Below are 20,831 nucleotides of genomic sequence, written 5' to 3'. Positions count from 1 at the left end.
TTTTTGGAATAATGTCTATTCAGGGCTTCTGCCCATTTTTTAATTGAGTTATTTGGGTCTTTTTGTGTGTTGAGTTGTATGAGTTCCTTATATATTTTGGATATTAAACCCTTACGGGATATATCATTTGCAAATACCTTCTCCTATTCCATAGGTTGTCTTTTTGTTTTGTTGATTGTTTCCTTCACTGTGCAAAAGCTTTTTATTTTGGTGTAATCTCAATAGTGTATTTTTGCTTTTGTTTTCCTTGCCTGAGGAGACATATCTAGAAAAATGTTGCTGTGGCTGATATCAGAGAAATTGTTGCCTGTGTTCTGGGATGTTTATGGTTTCAGGTCTCACATTTAGGTGTTTAATCCATGTTGAGTTTATTTTTTGTGTAGCATGTAAGAAGCTGGTCCCCAGTCTTATTTTTTGCACATATCTCTCTGGTTTTCCCAGCACCACTTATTGAAGAGACTGTCTTTCCCCCATTGTTAGACTGATCAATGTGTCTGTTTTTGTGCCAATACCATACTGTTTTGATTACTCCAGCTTTGTAGTATATTTTGAAATCTGGGATTATGATACCTCCAGCTTTGTTCTTCTTTCTCGGGATTGCTTAACTATTCAGGGTCTTCTGTGATCTGTAAAATTTTTACATTAATTGTCCTAGTTTTGTGAATAATGCTGGTGGTATTTTGATAGGGATTGCATTGATGGAATATCTTTCAGTTTCTTTCCTCAGTTTTATAGTTTCTGGAGTACAGGTCTTTCACCTCTTTGGTTAAGTTTATTCCTAGGTAATTTATTCTTTTTGGTGCAATTGTAAATGATCTGGTTTTTTAAATTTCTTTTTCCTCTACTTTATTGGTGTATAGAAACACTACCGATTTCTGGGTATTGATTTTGTGTCCTGCCATTTTACTGAATTCATTTATTACTTGCTGCAGTTTTTAGGATTTTATATGTATAGTATCATGTCTTCTGCAAATAGTGACAGTTTACTTCTTTACTCATAGGGATGCTTATTTCTTTTTCTTGTCTGATTGCTGTGGCTAGGACTTTCAGTACTGTATTGAGTGAAAATGTTGAGAGTGGACATCCTTGACTTGTTCCTGATCTTAGAGGAAAAGCTCTCCATATTTTACAATTGAGTATGAAGGTAGCTGTGAGTTTTTCATATATGGCCTTTATTATGTTGAGGTATATTTCCTCTAACCCCATTTTGTTGAGAGTTTTTATCATGAATCGATGTTGAATTTTGTCAGATGCTTTTTTTGCATCTGTCGAGGTGGTCATATGATTTTTATCCTTTTTGTTATCGATGTGGCATATGATCTTGATTGATATATGAATATCAAACTACCCTTGTATCCCCAGAATAAATCCCACTTGATCATGGTGAATGATTTTTTTTAACATATTGCTATATGTAATTTGTTAATATTTTGTTGAAGATTTTTGCATCTGTGTTCATCAGGGATATTTGCCTGTAGTTTTCTTTTTTTATGGTATCTTTTTCTGGGTTTGGTATCAAGGTAATTCTGGCCTCAAATATATTGGGAAGCTTTCCTTCCTCTTCTATTTTTTTGAATAGTTTGAAGAGAATAAGTATTAACTTTTCTTTAAATGTTGGGTAGATTTCACCTGTGAATCCATATGCTCCTGGAATTTTATTTTTTGGTAGTTTTTTCTTTTTCTGATTTAATTTCATTATTTGTAATTGATTCGTGTTGTATTATTTGTCCTAGTTTTGTGAATAATGCTGGTGGCTCTTCAGATTTTTCTATTTCTGTTCAGATTTTCTATTTCTTCCTGGTTCAGTTTTGAAAGATTGTGTGTTACTAGCAATTTATCCACTTCTTCTAGATTGTCTAGTTTGTTGGTATATTAATTTTATAATCCTTTGTATCCATGTGGTGTACATTGTTACTTTACTTTCATATTTGATTTTATTTATTTGGGTCCTTTTCTTTTGATGACTTTGGTTAATGATTTATCAATTCTGTTCACCTTTTCAAAGAACAAGCTCTTGGTTTCACTAATTTTCTTTTTCCTTTTTTTTTTTTTTTTTAGTGTCTCTGTCATTTATTTCAGCTCTCATCTTTATCTACATACCATGGGCTTTATTCTTATTTTTCTAGTTTCTTTAGGTAACAGAGGGAATAATTTGGATTTGTAATTCAGAGAAGCCTATGTCATAAGTGATCTAAGATATTCCTGAAGCACATAAAGATAGAAAACAACTGTAGGGGCGCCTGGGTGGCACAGTGGTTAAGCGTCTGCCTTCGGCTCAGGGCGTGATCCTGGCATTCTGGGATCGAGCCCCACATCAGGATCGTCCGCTATGAGCCTGCTTCTTCCTCTCCCACTCCCCCTGCTTGTGTTCCCTCTCTCGCTGGCTGTCTCTATCTCTGTCGAATAAATAAATAAAATCTTAAAAAAAAAAAAAGAAAACAACTGTAATTTTGGAGTAATAGTAACTAATATACATAGTCTTTGTGTATTCACATGCGGTTTATCATATAAACTTATTTTATTTTTATTTTTTGGCTGAATGTAAATAGTTGGCTCAAGATCACAAAGCTATTAAGTGGTAGACCTAGATTTCAAACTGAGGCAGCCTGACTCAGAGAACCTGTGCTCCTAGACACTATACTGTGAAGAATAAAGAAAAAAATTGTAGAAAAGATCAGCAGAACAAAGAATATTATGTGGGATCATGCTACAAGAGCCATCAATAATTTCTTATTGGCCTCTGTTCTCCTCATTCAATGAACAACTATAGTGAAAATTCAAAAATTCTGTTTGAGGATACCTAGAACAGATCCAGTCAAAGCCAAGTCCTCATACATTTCCACAAGGTGCTACATGACCTGATCTCTGTTTATTCCTTTGATTGATTTCCTACTACTCTGTCCCTCATTTACTCTATCCACCTTATATTCCTTACTGTTCCTCAAACATGTTAATCATGCTTTATGCTTTAACCGTATGGCTTTTGCCGTAGTTGCCCTTCTAGTTGACACATAACTCCCCTAGTTGTCCTTGTGTATAAATCCCTCAGTTTCTTTAAGTCTTTGTTTAAATATTATCTTCTCAAAGATGCCTTTCCCATGCTGACCATTCAGCTTAATACTGCAATCGGCCTGACCCTGGGTACTCATTTTCACTCTTACTCTGCTCTACTTCTTCTTTTTTTGCCCCCACTGCACTTATCAGCTTCTAACATAAACATGTGGTTATTTATTATGTTTATTGATTACCGCATATTGAGTATTTTCTTTCTCTCTTAGATCCTCAAAGAGGTGAATATTTGTTTTGTTCTCTAGTTATCTGTACAGTAAAAAGTAATGTATGATGTGTAATCAGTATCTGTGAAATTAATAAACATAATGATTATGCAATATCTCTTGGGTTATCACAGCTCATCAAGTATATGCAGTATAATTTGATGCATTATATAAATATTTCTTAATTTGGAACGTTGATTCCTGGTTGTGAAGTGAACTTCAGGAACATCCCCAACATCATTTTGATATAATTTTTTTTGTCTATGTTACTTTTTTATTGCAACTTGATCTGATTAACATAGTGTCCTAACAACCATTAAAACAGATCATTTGATATAATTTAATGCCAAACAAGACAAGACTGAATATGTGTAGACATGTCATTTTGGTAATAAAGTATTTGTGGGTCAGGACAAAAAAGAAATGGTTGGTATCAATCAGTTCTGAAAGTGCTGCTCTTAGTCAGTGAGAGATATGTAAATGTTAAATTATCACTTGAAGAACATGTAGCATGTTTATCCAGCCAGGTTGGTTTCTTGTTACTGTGAAAATGAAATTATAGCTCTAGAACAGAGGGTTGGTGAGAAAGCATTAACATAGAATAGCTACATGTTTTGTGCAAAAATATCTTACTAAGGTGTTTTAGGAAAAATCTCTTGCCATTGAATATGGTTAACAAAGTTGGATACAATTTCAAAAGAAACTTTCATTAAATGCATATTATAAGAGATGGCAAGGAAATACGGATGTTTTAAAATCAGGTTTATTTCAAGGCACAAAAAAAGGAAGAGAAAATGCATTTTTGAGACAAAGCAATCATCAGAACCCGAAGCAGGTATGACATATTTTGGAATTATTGGATAAGGAATTTAAAATAACTGTAAGTAACACGTAAAGGGTTCTAGTGGGAAAAGTAGACTATATGCAAGAACAGATTGTTAATGTAAACAGAGATAGAAACTCTAAGAATGACAAAAAATAATTCATGCAGACTATTCAAGAATGGGGGGCAGTAATAAAGGGGCATATGTATAATTGGAATTCCAGAGGAAAGGGAAGAGAAAAAGGAGCAGAAGACATATTTGAAATAATAATGGCTTGAGAATTTTCCAAAAGTAATGGCCAACATGAAAAAAAAAGAAAGAAGAAGAAGAAAAGCCTACACATAGGTATATTATATTCAAACTATAGAAAACAAAAGAAAAGAGAAATTGAAGGAATTCAAAGAGGGGCAAACACATTATTTATAGTGGAACTGTCATAAGCCATGTTGTTAGAAAGAGTGAAGTGAAATATTTACCATGTTAAAAAAACTAACCTAGACTTGTATATTTAACAAAATTACCCTCCAAAAGTGTAGGAGGGAAAAAAACTTTCTCAGAGAAAGAAACAGAGAAAGTATTCGTTTTTCAAAAAGACATAACATTCCTCAGTGTGCTTGCACCTAATAACAGCGCATGAAAATACATGAGGCAAGACCTGATATAAATCCAAGGAGGAACAGACAAATCCACTATTATAGTTGGAGACGTCAACTCTCTGTTTTCAATGACGTATGCATCTGGAAGGCAGAAATTTAGTAAGCACATAGTTGCTCTCAAAAGAACCATCAGTCAGCTTTATCTAATTTACATTTATAGACCACTTCATCCAACAATAGCAGAATATGCATTCTTTACCAGTTCACATGGAATGTTCCGCAAGATAGACCACATTCTGGGTCATAAAATACACCTTAACAAATTTAAAAGAGTAGAAAGCATGCCAAGTATGTTCTCAGATCACACAGGAACTAAACTACAAATCAACAGAAATATAGTTGGAACATTCTAATATATTTGGAGATTTAGCAAACACGTCTAAATAGCACATGGATCAAAGAAGAAGTCTCAAAAGATATTAAAAATGATTTGAACTACATGAGGATTAAACTACAACTTACCAAGTTTTGTGGGAAACAATGAAAGAAGTATTTAGAGGGAAATTTATACCATTGAATTCATAAATTAGAAAAGGATAAAATTCGAAACTCAGTAATTTAAGCTTACACCTTAGAAAACTGAAAGAAAAGAACAAGTTAAGCCTAAAGCAAGTGAAAAAAAGACACAAATATTAGAGCAGAAATCAATAAAATTTAAAGCAGAGAAACAATAGAAAAACTCAACAACAAAACGTGTTTTTTTGAAAAAATCAATAAAAATAAGAAACTTCCAGCCATGGCAACCAAGGGAAAAAGAGAGGAGACACAAATACCAATATATTAGAAATAAAAAGGGGTCCTTACTAATGATTGAATACTATAAGAATAATAAGGAAATATTATGAACAACCTTAAACCCATGAATTTGATACCTTTAGATGAAATGGACCAATTAATTCCTTAAAAGACACAAACTACCAAAACTTACATAAGGTAGAAATAGATAATATGATAAGCCTATATGTAATAAGAAACATGAATCAGGGGCATCTGGGTGGCTCAGTCATTAAGTGTCTGCCTTTGGCTCAGGGCTTGATCCCAGCATCCTGGGGTCCTGGGAACAAGCCCCATGTCAGGCTCCCTGCTCTGTTGGGAGCCTGCTTCTTCCTCTCCCACTTCCCCTGCTTGTGTTCCCTCTCTCACTGGCTGTCTCTCTCTCTGTCAAATAAATAAATAAAATCTTTAAAAGAAAGAATAAAGAAACATGAATCAATAATTAATAACTTTCAAAAAAGTCAACTGGCCCAACTTTTTACCAAACATTTATGGAAAAAATGATATTAATTCTCTACAATTTCTTCCAGAAAATAGAAACAAAGGAAACACTTCCTAATTTACTTTATGAGGCTGGAATTATTCTTTTAACTTAATAAGTGCTAATTATTTATTATTTTTATTATTTATTACTACTACTACCGTTACCATCATCATATATACCTCCCTAGTGTTTTTCATTTTGTTTTGTTTCAAGTTTTTATTTAAATTCTAGTTGGGGGGGGGACACCTGGGTGGCTCAGTCGTGAAGCATCTGCCTTCTGCTCAGGGCATGATCCCAGGGTCTGGGATCAAGCCCCACATCAGGATCCCTGCTCTGCTGGGACCCTGCTTCTTCCTCTCCCACTCCCCCTGCTTGTGTTCCCTCTCTCGCTGGCTGTCTCTCTCTGTCAAATAAATAAATAAATTAATAAAATATTAAAAAAAATAAATTCTAGTTGGTTAACATAGAGTGTAATATTAGTTTCAAGAGTAGAATTCAGTGATTCAGCACTTACCTGTAACACTCAGTGCTCATGATGATAAATGCTCTCCCTAATGCCCATCACCCATCTAGCTCATCCCGAGCCCACCTCCCTCCATCAACCCTCAGTTTGTTCTCCATCTTTAAGAGTATCTTATGGTTTGCCTCCCTCTTTTCTTTTTCCCTTCCCCTATGTTCATCCGTTTTGTTTCTTAAATTCCACACATGAATGAAATCATATGGTGTTTGTCTTTCTCTGACTGACTTATTTAGGAGTCTAGCATTATTCTTATACCTGAAGCAGGTGTAGACATTACAAGAAAGAAAAACTACAGACCAGTATCTTTCATGAACATACATGCAAAATCCCTAACAAAATATTAGCAAATCAAAATCAACAATATTTAAAAAGATTATACCCAAGGCCAAGGGGGAGTTATTTTTATATTCTAGCAATCATATTAAAAGGAGGCACTATAGTGTAGGGATTAAATTCATGTACAATGAAATCGGAAATTAATTGTGTTTGAATGTTAGATCTGATTCTAGCATAGTGACCTTGGCCAACATATTTCATCTCCATGGTATATAATTTAGTATCTCTAAAATGGGGATGGTAATTGCATAAATGAGGTAAAAAACAGGTACAGTGTTTCCACGGATAGTCCATGAATATGCTTCCAAAAGAATTCTAAATAATTCTTAATGAGTTTGTTAATAACTATTCCTTTTTCACTGGTATTGATCTAAATGATAATTTATATTTTTCTGTCATATTTTACTGTACATTGCTTTATTATACATTGCTTTCCATTTACTTATTTAACCAAAATTCTGATACTTTTTCCTTCTCTTAATGCCATGCCATGATTATTAAAAGTAAAACTCCCATGATGAATGGCTTGGGGACTCAGGTCATGGAATCATCAAATGGTCACCAAAAGCTGTTATTGTTTGAGCTGGAGCAGTTGTGAGTAGCACTACCCCTGTAGCATCAAAGAGGGAAACATTTTTTAAAAGATCCATTTTAAAATGAAAATACTGCTTTCTGGGTTTGTTTGTTTGTTTGTTTTTAATTTCATGGCCAGGTAAGTGGCGGTAACATATGTAAATAGCCTGCTAAAAGTATTGGCTATTTTTGTTATACTGGTAATGCATACATTTATGGCACAACAGTATAAAGTTTCTCTCTCTCTCCTTCCTTTTTTTTAAAATCTGCATTTCTGTTTTTGAATTCAACAAGCACTTTTTAAACACCGTGTGGTGTCAGACTCTCCAAGGGAAGTGAGAATTTTCATTTCAGGTTTTATGCATTGCTCCATATGCCTAGATTAAGTCTTAATTTACAGGGAAATTTCTGACTCTTGATTATATTACATTTGGATAGGGACAAGAAAGGACCTTGGAAATTGGTTTTAATGTGAATAGCCTTACACCTGCCATATATTCACAGCAATTTCTAGAGCAGCGATTGTTTTTTATTCTATTGGCATTAATTCTAAATAGGAATAAGATGTAAAATAAAAGTCTTTACCACAAACCATTATCATCAATTACCCACACATTTTTGTACACATGCATGCCCACGTCCATCCAACCACTCATCATCTTTCCCAAACTCACACCACTTATGTGGGCCAGGATTTAGGACTAGGACAGTCCCTTCTGTCGAGAAGCTCATAGATCTAGCAGAGGAGATGGAGAGACTATTTAATTGTAAATTATACTATTATGAAAAGTTTATTATGAGAAGTTTGCAAGTATGATGTGAAAGCATGGAGAAGGAGTCTATAATCCAGACTGGAGGAGAGGGAGAAATCCTTGAGTAATTGTTGCATAGGTGGAATGAATTTTTAGAATGAGAAGTAGTCAGCCAAATGAAAACAGGATACATTTAGTGCAGAGCAAAAGGATGGGTAAACCTGAGCGTTCATGAAAGTGCAAAGGGTGTCCTTGTAGTTTGTGGCATGATGTTTGTGAGGTGAGGGGGAGATGGGCTGTGGACTGATCCCAAGAGTTTTATATGCCAATCCTGTGACATTGAGAGAGCAGGAAAAATTACTGAGGAATTTGAAGCAGTGAATAGGCAACAGAAGAAACAAGAAATATTCTGTTGGTATGTCTGTTAACTGCCTCTCTTAAAACCTTTATGGTATTCCTTGCTTGCTTCTATTCCTCTCTCCTCTTTCTTTTCTTCTTTGTCCCTGTCCCTTCTCTTTCCTCCCTTTTCCTGCCTCTTCTTACCATCTCCTTCCTTACTAGTATCCATTAACTAAACGATAGATACATTTTTAGCAATAGACTGCTCACATGAGATTTTATCATGGTGATGAATCTCCAAAAACATTTTTTAAGTGACTGTTGTGATACTTCATGACTATACAGTTGTTCACATATTTGTCAGACTTTATGTCAATTTTTAAATGCTTATTTGAATGATACTGACATCACTACAATCTGAATTTGAAAGACTGCACATCTTGAACCCCTTATTTTGTATTTAAAAATCATACTTTTTTAACATTTAAAAAATTATCTATTTATTTATCTTTTTAAAAACATAACATTTAAATTTCATTACAGAGAAATAATGGATCTTACAAAATGGAAGTGGGGATTCCAAGTTGAAAGATCCTAAGAGAGAGGGAAGAAGTGCCTTTTGGGTGCCTTCCAACTCGGAGATTCTCAGAGGTGCTGGATTCCAGAACTTTGTACTTGTACTTGCATTCTGAGGTTGGACATGACAGTGACAGATTAAATTTAACCCTCTTAATTTATTACCCTATTCCAGGCTTCTCCTAGGGCTGATTACAGTTATCAATTTGAAGTATACCCTTCCAGAACCATTTTATAGGCATGTACATACAACTATTTGTTTGAATGGAAAAATTATGGTTTTATTTTGTGAGTCCCATGCCTTTTTCTTGGGAAAAAAAAAAGTCATGATGTGTTTTTTTCTGCATATAAAAACACATTTTTAATACTTGAGCCAGGCCCCAAGACAATAGAGGTTATTTCCATAGTGTATACATCTGTAGTGCTGCCTCATCTAAAACGTTTCCACTTTAACCTTGGCAGTCTTTCTTAGTCCCAGGCAAAAATAATTGCAAGGAAGGGATTTGGCAGAAGCCTCTTACACGTAGCCTCCTTCAATGAGGCTTAGGGAATTGTGACCCCTGGTGGCCAGGGAGGGACTTTAAAGAAAGAGACCGGCCAGCATTCCGTCAGATTGGTAACTTCTCTCCCTCGCCTTGTGGAGCGGTTGGCTGGGCATGAGCTCCTGCCTCTTTAAAGAGGTCCCACTACGGGGACCCCACAACCATGACCGACCCCGGGCCCTCCTACATCGCCTATTCTTAGAGCTCTCTGCTGAGTGGCGCCCCTGGGGACCAGCTGGGGCCCTGGTGCCCTCCCCACCGGGGGAGGCCCCACTGGGCTACGCCTCTCCCGGCCCCGGGGCTCNCCCCTCACGGCCGCCCCGCCCCGCCCCGCACAGCCCCACCTGGCCCCAGCCTGCCCTGCGGAGTCGCGCCAGGAGCTTTGACTCTCGCTCCGGCTGCGTCTCTTGGGCTGGAATCAAAGACGCGAAGATCCCGGGCGTGTGGAGGGCCGCCCAGGCCGTGCTTGGAACCCCCGGAATCCCCCTCCTGCTCCGGAGGTTGATGTCCACATCAGCCCCTCTCTCCCAGAAGGCTGCAACCCTGACCGTCACGCCTAAGACTGGGCTGGCCGATGAGCTCCTGGACGTTCAAGTGGAGGCTTAGGCCCGAGGGAGTGGGTGACCCTGCGGGCATCGCCGTCAGCTACCAAGGCCACCTCTTCCACTCGCTGGCCCCCTACGAGGCGGAGGGCCGCGGGGGCTTGGACCTGGCCAGTGACTGGGCTCTGGGCGGCGACTTCATGGGTGTTGAGCCCATGGGGCTCCTTGGCTCCTCAGGCCGGTCAGCTCGGAGAATCCCTGCTTCAACCAGATGTCGAGAGGCGTGATGAAAAGCCCCCTGGAAGTGGAGGTGACCGTCCACCACGCGCCGCGGTGCCGCTGGGCCTGGCGCAGGCCTCCGCCCAGGTGCAGCGCTGGTTCTCCAGCCCGGAGCTGCGCGGTGCTTGGCTGCAGGCGGCCTGTGGGGCGTCTTCTTGCTGCCCCCGGTGCAAGAGGTCTTTTCAGTAGAGGGCTTTGCATGGACTTAGGGGATCGATTTAGGAAAGCTGGCCTGCTTTGCTGGCTGATTTATCTGCTGAAAACAAAACGGGCGCCTTAATTGCTTTATTTTGTCGCCCTAGATGCCACGTGGGACAGTCACTCTCCTAAATGGTGACTGGGATTTAAATTTAACCTGCTCGGGGACCTCTTTTCTACCAGCTGCCCCCCCCCCCTTAAAGTCCTAGGGAGGCCGACGCTAGTCCTGTGCCCCCCCCCCCCAGTGTGGCCGACGCTAGTCCTAACGCAAGCATAACATAGCTGTACAGTTGCTAGCGTTAAGTACTTTTGAAAAAGATTTATTTATTTATTTATTTGAGAGAGAGCGTGTGTGCACCAGCTTGCATGGCAGAGGAGGGCCGGAGGGAGAGAGACTCTCTCAAGCAGACTGTCTGCTGAGCCCTACTCAACACGTGGGGCTTGTTCTCAGGACCAGGAGATCATGACCTGAGCTGAAACTGAGAGTCGGATGCTTAAGCGACTGAGCCAACCTCGTGCCCCTTAAAAACCATACTTTTTTTTTAATAATAATTTTGTATTATGTTATGTTAGTCACCATACAGTACATCCCAAGTTTTTGACGTAAAGTTCCATGATTCATACTTTTTAAGTCAAAAGCAATGTAAATTGTTTTAGACTGTTTAAACAGTCCAGAAATACAGACTTCAGGAAGTGAAAGCCACATGTTACCTTACTTTTCAGGACTTATGATTTGTAATATGTTGTATTCATTCTTGGATAATTCTTTTATTCAAACACAAAATTTCTCCTTAATTTTATGCACTTTCTTGTGTTTCGCTTAAAATTTAAATCTTTCCAAGATCTGTATGCATAGAATCATTTAGTTGATTTTAAGAGCGTCATAGTATTCCATTGTATATATGTACTAAAATGTGATTAATACCTTCTCTGTTGATTGACATGGGTCAACAGTATTCTACTGTATGTATACATGTCTGTATCTGTTTGTAAATACATATATATTATATGAACATATATGCTGCATACTAGGAATAGATTTGTACATTTTAAATTCTAACAAATATTATCAATTTATAGTCCCTTCATGAATGTATAAGAGTAACTTTTATATTGAAACCTTGATAATACTGAGAATTCTCTTTCTCTTTCTCTGTTGAACAGTAAAACAAAAAACAATGAAGGTTGATGGTGATCACTGATGATGAGACTGAACAATAAATATGTTTATCAGACAGTCATACGTGTTGCTGTTGTTCCTGGTGTTAGTTACCTGTGTATGCCTTCCCACTTTTTAAAGTTAGACCTCCTCCTTGTGGAGTTAATATAGATTTTTTCTATCAAATATAGTACTCTGATTGATGACAATATTTTTTCTTCTTACTGAAATGCACCAAATTAAGGCAGTTTGTATTAATAAAGGAATTTTTGACATTTGGAAATTTTTTAAAAAGAGAAAAACAGGGTCAAACACCCAGTTTCCCTACTAAGAAAAAAATTATTATTTTTTTCTTTTTACTGACTTTTCTGTTCGTTGTTAAAGTATTTTTATGTATTTTATACAGGTGGGAACATACTAAATGTGTATGGTTTTTTATATTCTGGAATATCCCCATTTTAAAATATCCATGCATTGTGTGCTCAAAATCTTCAGCTGGAGTTGATTATAGGTCCTTTGAGATGTCATGTCCACTGCTATTCACCTCTGTGATTATCCTATTATCCTTTGCTTAATTTTGCTGTATTTTATCTTCGTTGTTGGCTGTAAAATTCTCCATCCATTGCTCTTGTGGTGGCTCCTCCTAGCACCACCCTTGTAGTGTTTCCTTTTGGCTACAATACTGTATTCGTGTCCATAACCCTCGGGATTCCCATTACTGCCTGGCCTGACCCCTCAAGTCCATTCTTGGCTGTAGAGGGATCCTGATCTTCCACCTCTGCTGCTTTCCTGCTGAGGAAGCGCAGACTTGTGACATGCAGAAGCCTGGGTATAATGCGGGGTGGCAAAGGGAGGAATGATGATATAAGAAAGATGGTTGTTAGTAGTGTGGGGTCTGGACAAAAGCTTGGTGTTGGGGGCGCCTAGGTGGTTCAGTTGTTAAGCGTCTGCCTTCGGCTCAGGTCATGATCCCAGGGTCCTGGGATCAAGTCCCGCATGGGCCTCCCTGCTTAGCGGGGAGCCTGCTTCTCCCTCTCCCACTCCCCCTGCTTGTATTCCCTCTCTCACTGTCTCTCTCTGTAAAAAAAAAAAAAAAAAACAACTTGGTATTGGCAGTGCAGGTGGAGGAACTCATGTTATTTAATTCAGGTGTGGAATAAGCATCTATAATCGGATTTGATTGTTTAATGATAAGGTATCATTAATCATAATTAGAAAATTATGTAAGAAACAAATAAGTTACTGTATTAGATTGAAATCTGTAACATTAAATTTATCTTTGGAGCTTCACAAAGAACAATACCGTATGGTTCAAACTAATAAATACGTAGAAGCTCAGAGAGTAACAATATATTGATAAGCATTAAAGATAAGCATATTTCTATTTTTTCCATAGATATATAAGTTTTAAAAATGGGTTTCCTACTAATTTTTTTTTCTCAGATCTAGCGTTAGGGTTAGGATAGGTGCCTGGTATCCTGCTGTTCAGAGACTTCTCCAAAGGATTAGGGTTAGGGATTAGGGTTTCCTATTCATTTTATTTTATAACCATTTCTTTTTATTTAATTAAATTATTCATATCTTTCATAGTATGGACTTTGATTTCAATATACAAAATTGAATGCCTCCTCAGGTGGAATTACTATTAATATTTTAATTCTCTATTGTGGACATTTAGGTTATTTCTTTTCTTTTCCTTTCTTTTTTTTTTCTTTTCTTTTCTTTTTTTAATGATCAAGTAGATTTATTGCCAGGATGCAAGGGTGGTTCAATAGTCACAAGTCAAACATGATGCATCACATCAAAAACAGAAAAGATAAAAACCATATGATCATTTCAATAGACACAGAAAAAAACATTTGACAAATACAAAACCAATTCATGATAAAAACACCATCAACAAAGTAGGGTTAGAGGGAACATATCTCAGCATAATAAAAGTCATCTATGAAAAGCCCACAGTTAACATCATCCTTAGTGGGGAAAAACAGAGCCTTTCCCCTAAGGTCAGGAACAAGACAAGGATATCCACTCTCACCACTTTTTTTTTTTTTTGAGCAAGTATGTGGCTTTCATGATTTAATTACAGAACATTTACAGGAAGTGATCCCACATAGATTAAGTCATGTGCCTTCTGAGAGAAGTCAAGGATCACTTACACACTCAGTTTAGCACTGATAAATAGAGCATAATCCATTTTTTCCTATATTGTTTTTAAAAAAAATCAGTCTACAGCGGTGCACCCATACTCCTGCCAATGATGTATTTATATTTGATTTTTAATCTCAATGTGGACAAATAGACTTTATTCTTATTCAGTTTTTCAAAATAAAATGTCATTAACCATTTGATGTTCAAATTGTCCCCACTTTGGCCAGTGGAAGCCTCTTCAAGCTGTTTTATGTATTGTTTTGATGTGGCATTATCTATGTATATGAATAAATGTATATATGAGTATATCTACATGTAATCATATATGTATGTATATATCTATATGCTTGCATGCCTAACTACATACATATGCATATGTATATTTGCATATATATTTTTTGTTTTTATTAATTGTAAATTTATTCTGATGTTTTTAATTTTATTTTTTTTGAAGTTTTTTTATTAATAATAATATTTTTATTATATTATGTTAGTCACCATACAGTACATCCCTAGTTTTTGATGTAAAGTTCCATGATTCATTACTTGCGTATATTTTTTAAATAACTATGGTGCTAATAGGTAGCCCTATAGCTTCTTTTTTAATTTATCTATTATAACAGTAAGCAAATTTTCTTGAAGTGAGATTCTTGGTCATAAATTAAGGAAAATTAATACCCATCACCAGCCTATGGTGCTAAGATTGTTCTGCCAAATCATCCGGAATCTTGAACTTTACATCATAGGGATTACTGTATGGTGTACTTATAATAAAAAATATTATAAAAATAAATTAAGGAAAATTAACCTTTTTGGTATGTATTATTGTTATTTAAAGAATTCTGCAGTTGTTTTATTGAAGTATTGTTGACATACAATACTATACTAGTTTCAGGTGTACAGTATAATGATTCACCAATTCTATACATTACACAGTGCTCCCCATGATAAATGCAGTTACATCTGTCACCAAATGTTATTATAATATTATTGACTATATTCCCTATGCTGTATTTTCATTCTAATGAGTTACTTATTTTAGAACAGAAAGATTGTACCTCTTAATCCCCTTCACGTACTCTGTCCATCCTACCACCCCCTCCCCTCTGGTAACCATTAGTTTCTTCTCTGTGTTTATGAGTCTTTTTCTGTTTTTTTAATTGTTGTTTGTCTTGCTTTTTGGATTTCACATGTAAGTGAAACCACTTGGTGTTTGGCTTTCTCTGTCTTGACTCATTTCACTTAGCACAACATCAAAGTAGTCACAAAAGGCAAGATCTTATTCTTTATTATGGTTGAGTAGTATTCCATATTCCAGTAATAGTCCATATATTCTAATAAATATATAACCCATATAATCGAATACACACACACAATGTCTCTGCATCCATTCATCTATCAGTGGACACTTAGGCTGCTTCCATAGCTTGTAAATAATGCTGCAGTAAACATAGGAGTGCAGATATCTTTTCAAATAGATGTTTTTGTTTTCTTTGGGTAAATACCCAGTACTGGAATTGTTGGATCATATGGTATTTCTATTTTTAATCTTTTTTTTTACATTTTAAAATCACTTTTATTGCTGTATAATTTACACAGAATAAAAGTCACTAATTTTTAGATATACAATTCAATGACTTGCCAAATATATGCAGTTATGTAACCACAAATGCAAGAAATGCATTTAAAATGTACTTGGTGGCTAATCGTTATTTGGAGAAAGTTTAAAGAATAACACAAAATCCGTAATTTATAAAGGGAAATGTGGATATATTAAATCTAGGTGGTTAAATGTGGAAAAATTAAATTCTAAATAATAAAAAGCACTATTAATGACTGTATCTGATTCCTCACAGCCTCATCCATGATAAATCATCAATATTTTAAAAACTTAGACAATTTGTTAGAACAAAATGGCACTCTGACATAATATTATTTATATTTAATTGATTACTGAGTGTTTTACTTTTCATATGATTATGATTAATAGGCATTTTGTTTTGGTTAATAGTTTTCATGTTTTATTCATTTTAAAATTGGTATATTACATTTTTGAAATGTATTTAGAGGAATTAATTTCATATTAAAAATGCTAATCATCTGTCTGATGTTTTCCACAGTGTTTTTACTTTTATTTTTATAGTGTTTCCATCTTCATATAAAAATATCAATATGCATATCTATATACACTATCTTTCTCTATCTATGTATAGCTACATATGATATTATTTTGATTTTAATGTCTTGGTTACTGTCAGCTATTTCCTCTTTGTTTTGTTAATGAAGGATGTTAAGAAAGAATTTTCCAGGGGTGCCTGTGTGGCTCAGTCGGTTAAGTGTATGACTCTTGATTTCGGCTCAGGTCATGGTCTCAGGGTTGTGAGATCTAGTCCTGCATTGGGCTCCACACTTGGCCTAAAGCCTGCTTAAGATTCTCTTCCTCTCTCTCTGTCTGCCCATCCTCCCTCCCTCTCAAAAAAAAAAAAAAAAGGAAGAAGCAGGCTCATAGCGGAGGAGCCTGATGTGGGGCTCGATCCCACAACGCCGGGATCACGCCCTGAGCCGAAGGCAGACGCTCAACCACTGTGCCACCCAGGCGCCCCTCTTTTGTTTTTTTCTTGACATTTAAATATCCATTGAAAATTTCCTTGAGTTCATGTTGAAAGTCAAAGAACTACATTTTTCCAAGTTTCATCTCCTTGTGCCAACACTGTTGATTGAATAATTAACCTTGTCCACACTGATATATGATTCTTCAGTAATCTGAGAGGTCACTAAGTTTACTTAGGCTTTTCATTCAGTTCTTTACATCGAAGCTTTGGTGACTGCTTGACAGCAGAAATATAGCAAGCAACTCCTTCAAATCCCCAATAATTTTCTATTGCTCTTAGGATGTAAGGCAAAGTTCAATTCACAGATACAAGCTTGCATCCTGGCTGGCCTATTACTCCAGCCTGATTTCAATTGTTCATCCTCTTGCCCTGCTAACCTTTCTGTCTCATGATCTTTACACATGATGTTTCCATAGTCTGGACTCTACTTTTCAGTAGTAAGTCCTTGTTAAGCAGAATCTGAACAATCACCACTTGAATGAGTCACGTAGTTCTGATGGTACTCTGTTCGTTTCCTGTAAATCTATTATCAGAGTTCTATCTGTATAAAGCTATTTAATGTCTAGATCCACCATTAGCCTGTAAACCTCCTGAAGTCAAGATCAGTGTTTTACCTCAAAACTTGACACAGTACCAGGCAGATGGTAGATCCTCAGTAGGATTATTACCTTATTCTCTTTATGTATATTAGCTGAATGGATAAATTAATATATGAATGCTTTTTAAAAAGTTAATGTTTAATTTTTTTTTAAAATGATGCTTTAAAGAAAACACCTTATGGCTGTTACTGAAGATTTCTTCTTAAAATCAGACTTAATGAAAGCTCAAATCTGTGTTTTTAAATAATAATTTTTGATAAATTCTTTCTTCATTATTTTGGTTTGGTCTTTTAGGTTCACCAGGCAAAGCCAATGTATGAAGCAAATTACTCTGAAGTGTCTCAATTTGTATTCTTGGGACTTTCTACCTATAGACCAGTGCAGCACTTTCTCCTTGCCTTCTCTACAGTGTTTTATGTAACAATTGTTTTGGGGAACCTCCTTGTGGTGTTCACAGTGACCTTTGACCCTTACTTACATTCCCCCATGTACTTCTTTTTAGCCAATCTCTCATTTATTGATTTGTGTCTTTCTACCTTAATGGTTCCCAAGATGATATCTGATCTGCACTCAGGGCACAAAACCATATCCTTTCAGGGATGTGTCATCCAGATATTTGCCCTTCATGTCCTGGGTGGATCAGAGATAGTGCTGCTCATTGCCATGGCCTGTAAGCCCCTCTACTACCTGACTATCATGAGCCCGCAGATGTGCATTTTACTTCTGTCTGGTGCTTGGGCTATTGGCTTCATTCATTCAGTGGCCCAGTTAGCTTTTGTTGGCCACTTGCCTTTTTGTGGTCCTAATGAGATAGATAGCTTTTACTGTGACCTTCCTTGGTTTATCAGACTTGCCTGCACAGACACCTACAGAATGGAATTCGTGGTTACTGCCAACAGTGGGTTCATTTCCATGGGCACCTTCTTCTTATTGCTTATCTCCTATATCTTCATCCTGGTCACTGTGTGGAAACGTTCCATACGTGGTGGTTTGTCTAAGGCCTTTTCTACTCTGTCAGCTCACATCACCGTGGTGATTTTATTCTTTGGACCATGCATCTTTGTTTATGTGTGGCCATTTCCCACCATGTCAGTGGATAAATTTCTTGCCATTTTGGACTTTATGATTACACCCATTCTGAATCCTGTTATCTACACATTGAGGAACAAGGACATGAAGATGGAAATGAAGAGGCTGTGTAGTCAGCTCCTGAGTTTGAGAATGATCTCCTAAATAACTCATGAGAAACAAGCGGTGCCTTCTGAAAGTAATACTGTGTCCCTAAATGTTAAAGGGTTATATACTATCTTAAAACAATTAATTTTCTTTCTTCATTTCAGCAGTTCAAAAATCTTGGATAGTTTATTCCATGTTAATGACCAATAGTGTGATTGATTATATATATATACATACACACACATATGTATGTCTAATACTATTTTGCATATTTTAAATTTTTACAATACTAAAAATATACATTTTGTGTGGCTTACATTTTGCATAGTCCATAGAATCTTCTGAGATGGATTTCACATGGATTTTACACTAAAAAGCTTCATCATTATGATTGTTGCCTAGAAGGTCTGTCTGGATCTGATGTGTTGGATCCTCAGTCTATTCATGGCTGCTTTCATTTCCTGGTTCCTCAGAGTGTAAATAATGGGGTTCATTAAGGGTGTGATAACCGAGTAAAACACAGAAAGAAATTTATCCACTGAAAAGCTACTGAATGGCCAAGCATAAATGAAGATACATGGTCCAAAGAACAGGGTCACCACAGGGTGACCACACTAATGTGAGCAGACAGTGTGGACAGAGCCTTGGAGAGTCCACCAGAGGATCGACGTCGGACACTTACCAGAATGACAGTGTAGGAAATGAGCAGGAGTATGAAGCAGATGAAAGACAGCAGACCACTGTCAACAGTTACCAGCAACTCCAGAACGTAGGTCTCAGTGCAGGCAAGTTTTAGAACGCGGGGAAGGTCACAAAAAATATCGTCCACTATGTTGGGGCCACAAAAGGGCAAGGTGATAGTAAAAACCATCTGGCTCATGGTATGCACAAAACCGACAGCCCATGATAGCAGCACAGAGCCCACGAGGACCCGGCGATTCATGATGGATGTGTAATGAAGAGGTTTGCATATTGCAATGTACCAATCAACAGCTATGACTATGAGAAGAGTCATCTCACTGCCACCTAAAAGGTGGAGGAAGAACATCTGAGCCATACAGCCCCACAAATAAATAGTTTTATTCTCCCTGAGGAAATCTGTGACCATCTTAGGGGTTGCGATTGTGGAAATCGACATATCCAGGAAGGAGAGATTTCCAAGGAGGAAGTACATTGGTGTGGAGTACAGAAGTGAGTCAAAGGTTACGGTGACCACGATGAGAAGGTTTCCTGCCACAGTCACTGCATAGGCCAACAAAAATATTTAAAAAAAAAGAAAACCTCAAGTTCCCGAGTGTTGGTGAGTCCTAACAATACAAACTCAGATGTTGAGCTATTCATTATATCCATCTACTCTATGTAGGGCTTTTCAGAAAGTCATTAAAATGTAGAAAATCTGGAAAAAGTGGTAATTTAACCTGTGATAGTTTTGAAGCTATAGACATATAGAAAGTATTTGATTCCTATAGAAAGAGAAAAAAAATGAACATTTCAGAAAAATACATTTAATTTATTAATTCAAGCAACATTCACATTACCAAATTTATTTTCAGCCAGAAAGGCACAAAAGATAAGAAAGTCATTGTAAAAATTTGTAAACACAGTTTGCAGGCATAGAGTGCATCTCCACAGTGATTTGCTGTTTCTGTCATGAGTTTGTGTTTATGAACCATGAGTTCAATAGGCCAATACGTAAAAGAGCCAAATGACCCTTAGTCAAATGATTTAGTTCAAGCGAGTAGTAACATAGTAGTAATATAGTGTAACTCTGTGGCGCTGGTGACTCGTATTTGATTTTTGCCTCTTTCGCTCTCCCTAATTTAAAATACTCAGGTGCACGGAAGTTGTTATATTTTTCAGCAAATTGCTTTAGCGTAATTTCCCTATCAGCTATACTGTATTATCACCCCTCTCTCTCTCCTTTTAAAGATTTTATTATCTATTATTTATTTGTCAGAGGGAAAGAGAGAGAGAGACAGAGAGAGAAAGAGCGAGCACAGACACAGGCTCCCTGCTCAGCAAGGAGCCTGATGCAGGACTCGATCCCAGAACCCGGGGATCATGAACTGAGCCCAAGGCAGAAGTTAACCAACTGAGCCACCCAGGCGTCCCTCCCCTCTCTTTTATCCTAAAGAGGTGTACCAGTGATTTCACTTATTCCTTATTATAATAAATTATAATAAAACAACCTTCCTAGGAAGTTTCCAGACAAGACCATAAATGTTTCTCAGTGTCCAGGTTTCTTTCTTTACTTCTTTCTCTCTCTTTCTCTCTCCCTCCCTTCTTTACTTCCTCACTCCTTCTCTTCCTTCTTTTATACTTTCTTCCTTCCTATTTCTCTTATTCTTTTTTCTTCATTCCTCCCCTCATCTCCTTGTCCTCTTCCTCCTTCTTCTGAATAGTGCTGTGTATCTAATACTTTGATTTCTGAACAAAACTCGTGACCTCCACTGTTGAGCCTTTT

General features: G+C 36.9%; 1 protein-coding gene and 1 pseudogene across 1 annotated transcript; one reads left to right on the top strand and one right to left on the bottom strand.

The window, feature by feature from the left end:
• Positions 1-17,356: 17,356 nt before the first annotated feature.
• Positions 17,357-18,535, top strand: LOC103656628 (olfactory receptor 4F6-like). Its single transcript, XM_008684033.2, has one exon. It carries the CDS (start codon positions 17,504-17,506, stop codon positions 18,422-18,424), a length of 921 nt encoding a protein of 306 aa, XP_008682255.1. The 5' UTR covers positions 17,357-17,503; the 3' UTR covers positions 18,425-18,535.
• Positions 18,536-18,765: 230 nt separating this feature from the next.
• On the bottom strand, positions 18,766-19,717 carry LOC103656627 (annotated as a pseudogene).
• Between the last annotated feature and the right edge of the window lie 1,114 nt (positions 19,718-20,831).

This window comes from Ursus maritimus, unplaced genomic scaffold, assembly GCF_017311325.1.
Source record: "Ursus maritimus isolate PB19 unplaced genomic scaffold, ASM1731132v1 scaffold_39, whole genome shotgun sequence".
Taxonomy (NCBI): Eukaryota; Metazoa; Chordata; class Mammalia; order Carnivora; family Ursidae; genus Ursus; species Ursus maritimus.
The sequence above is the reverse complement of the archived record's forward strand: the minus strand, read 5'-3'. Positions and strand labels throughout refer to the sequence as shown.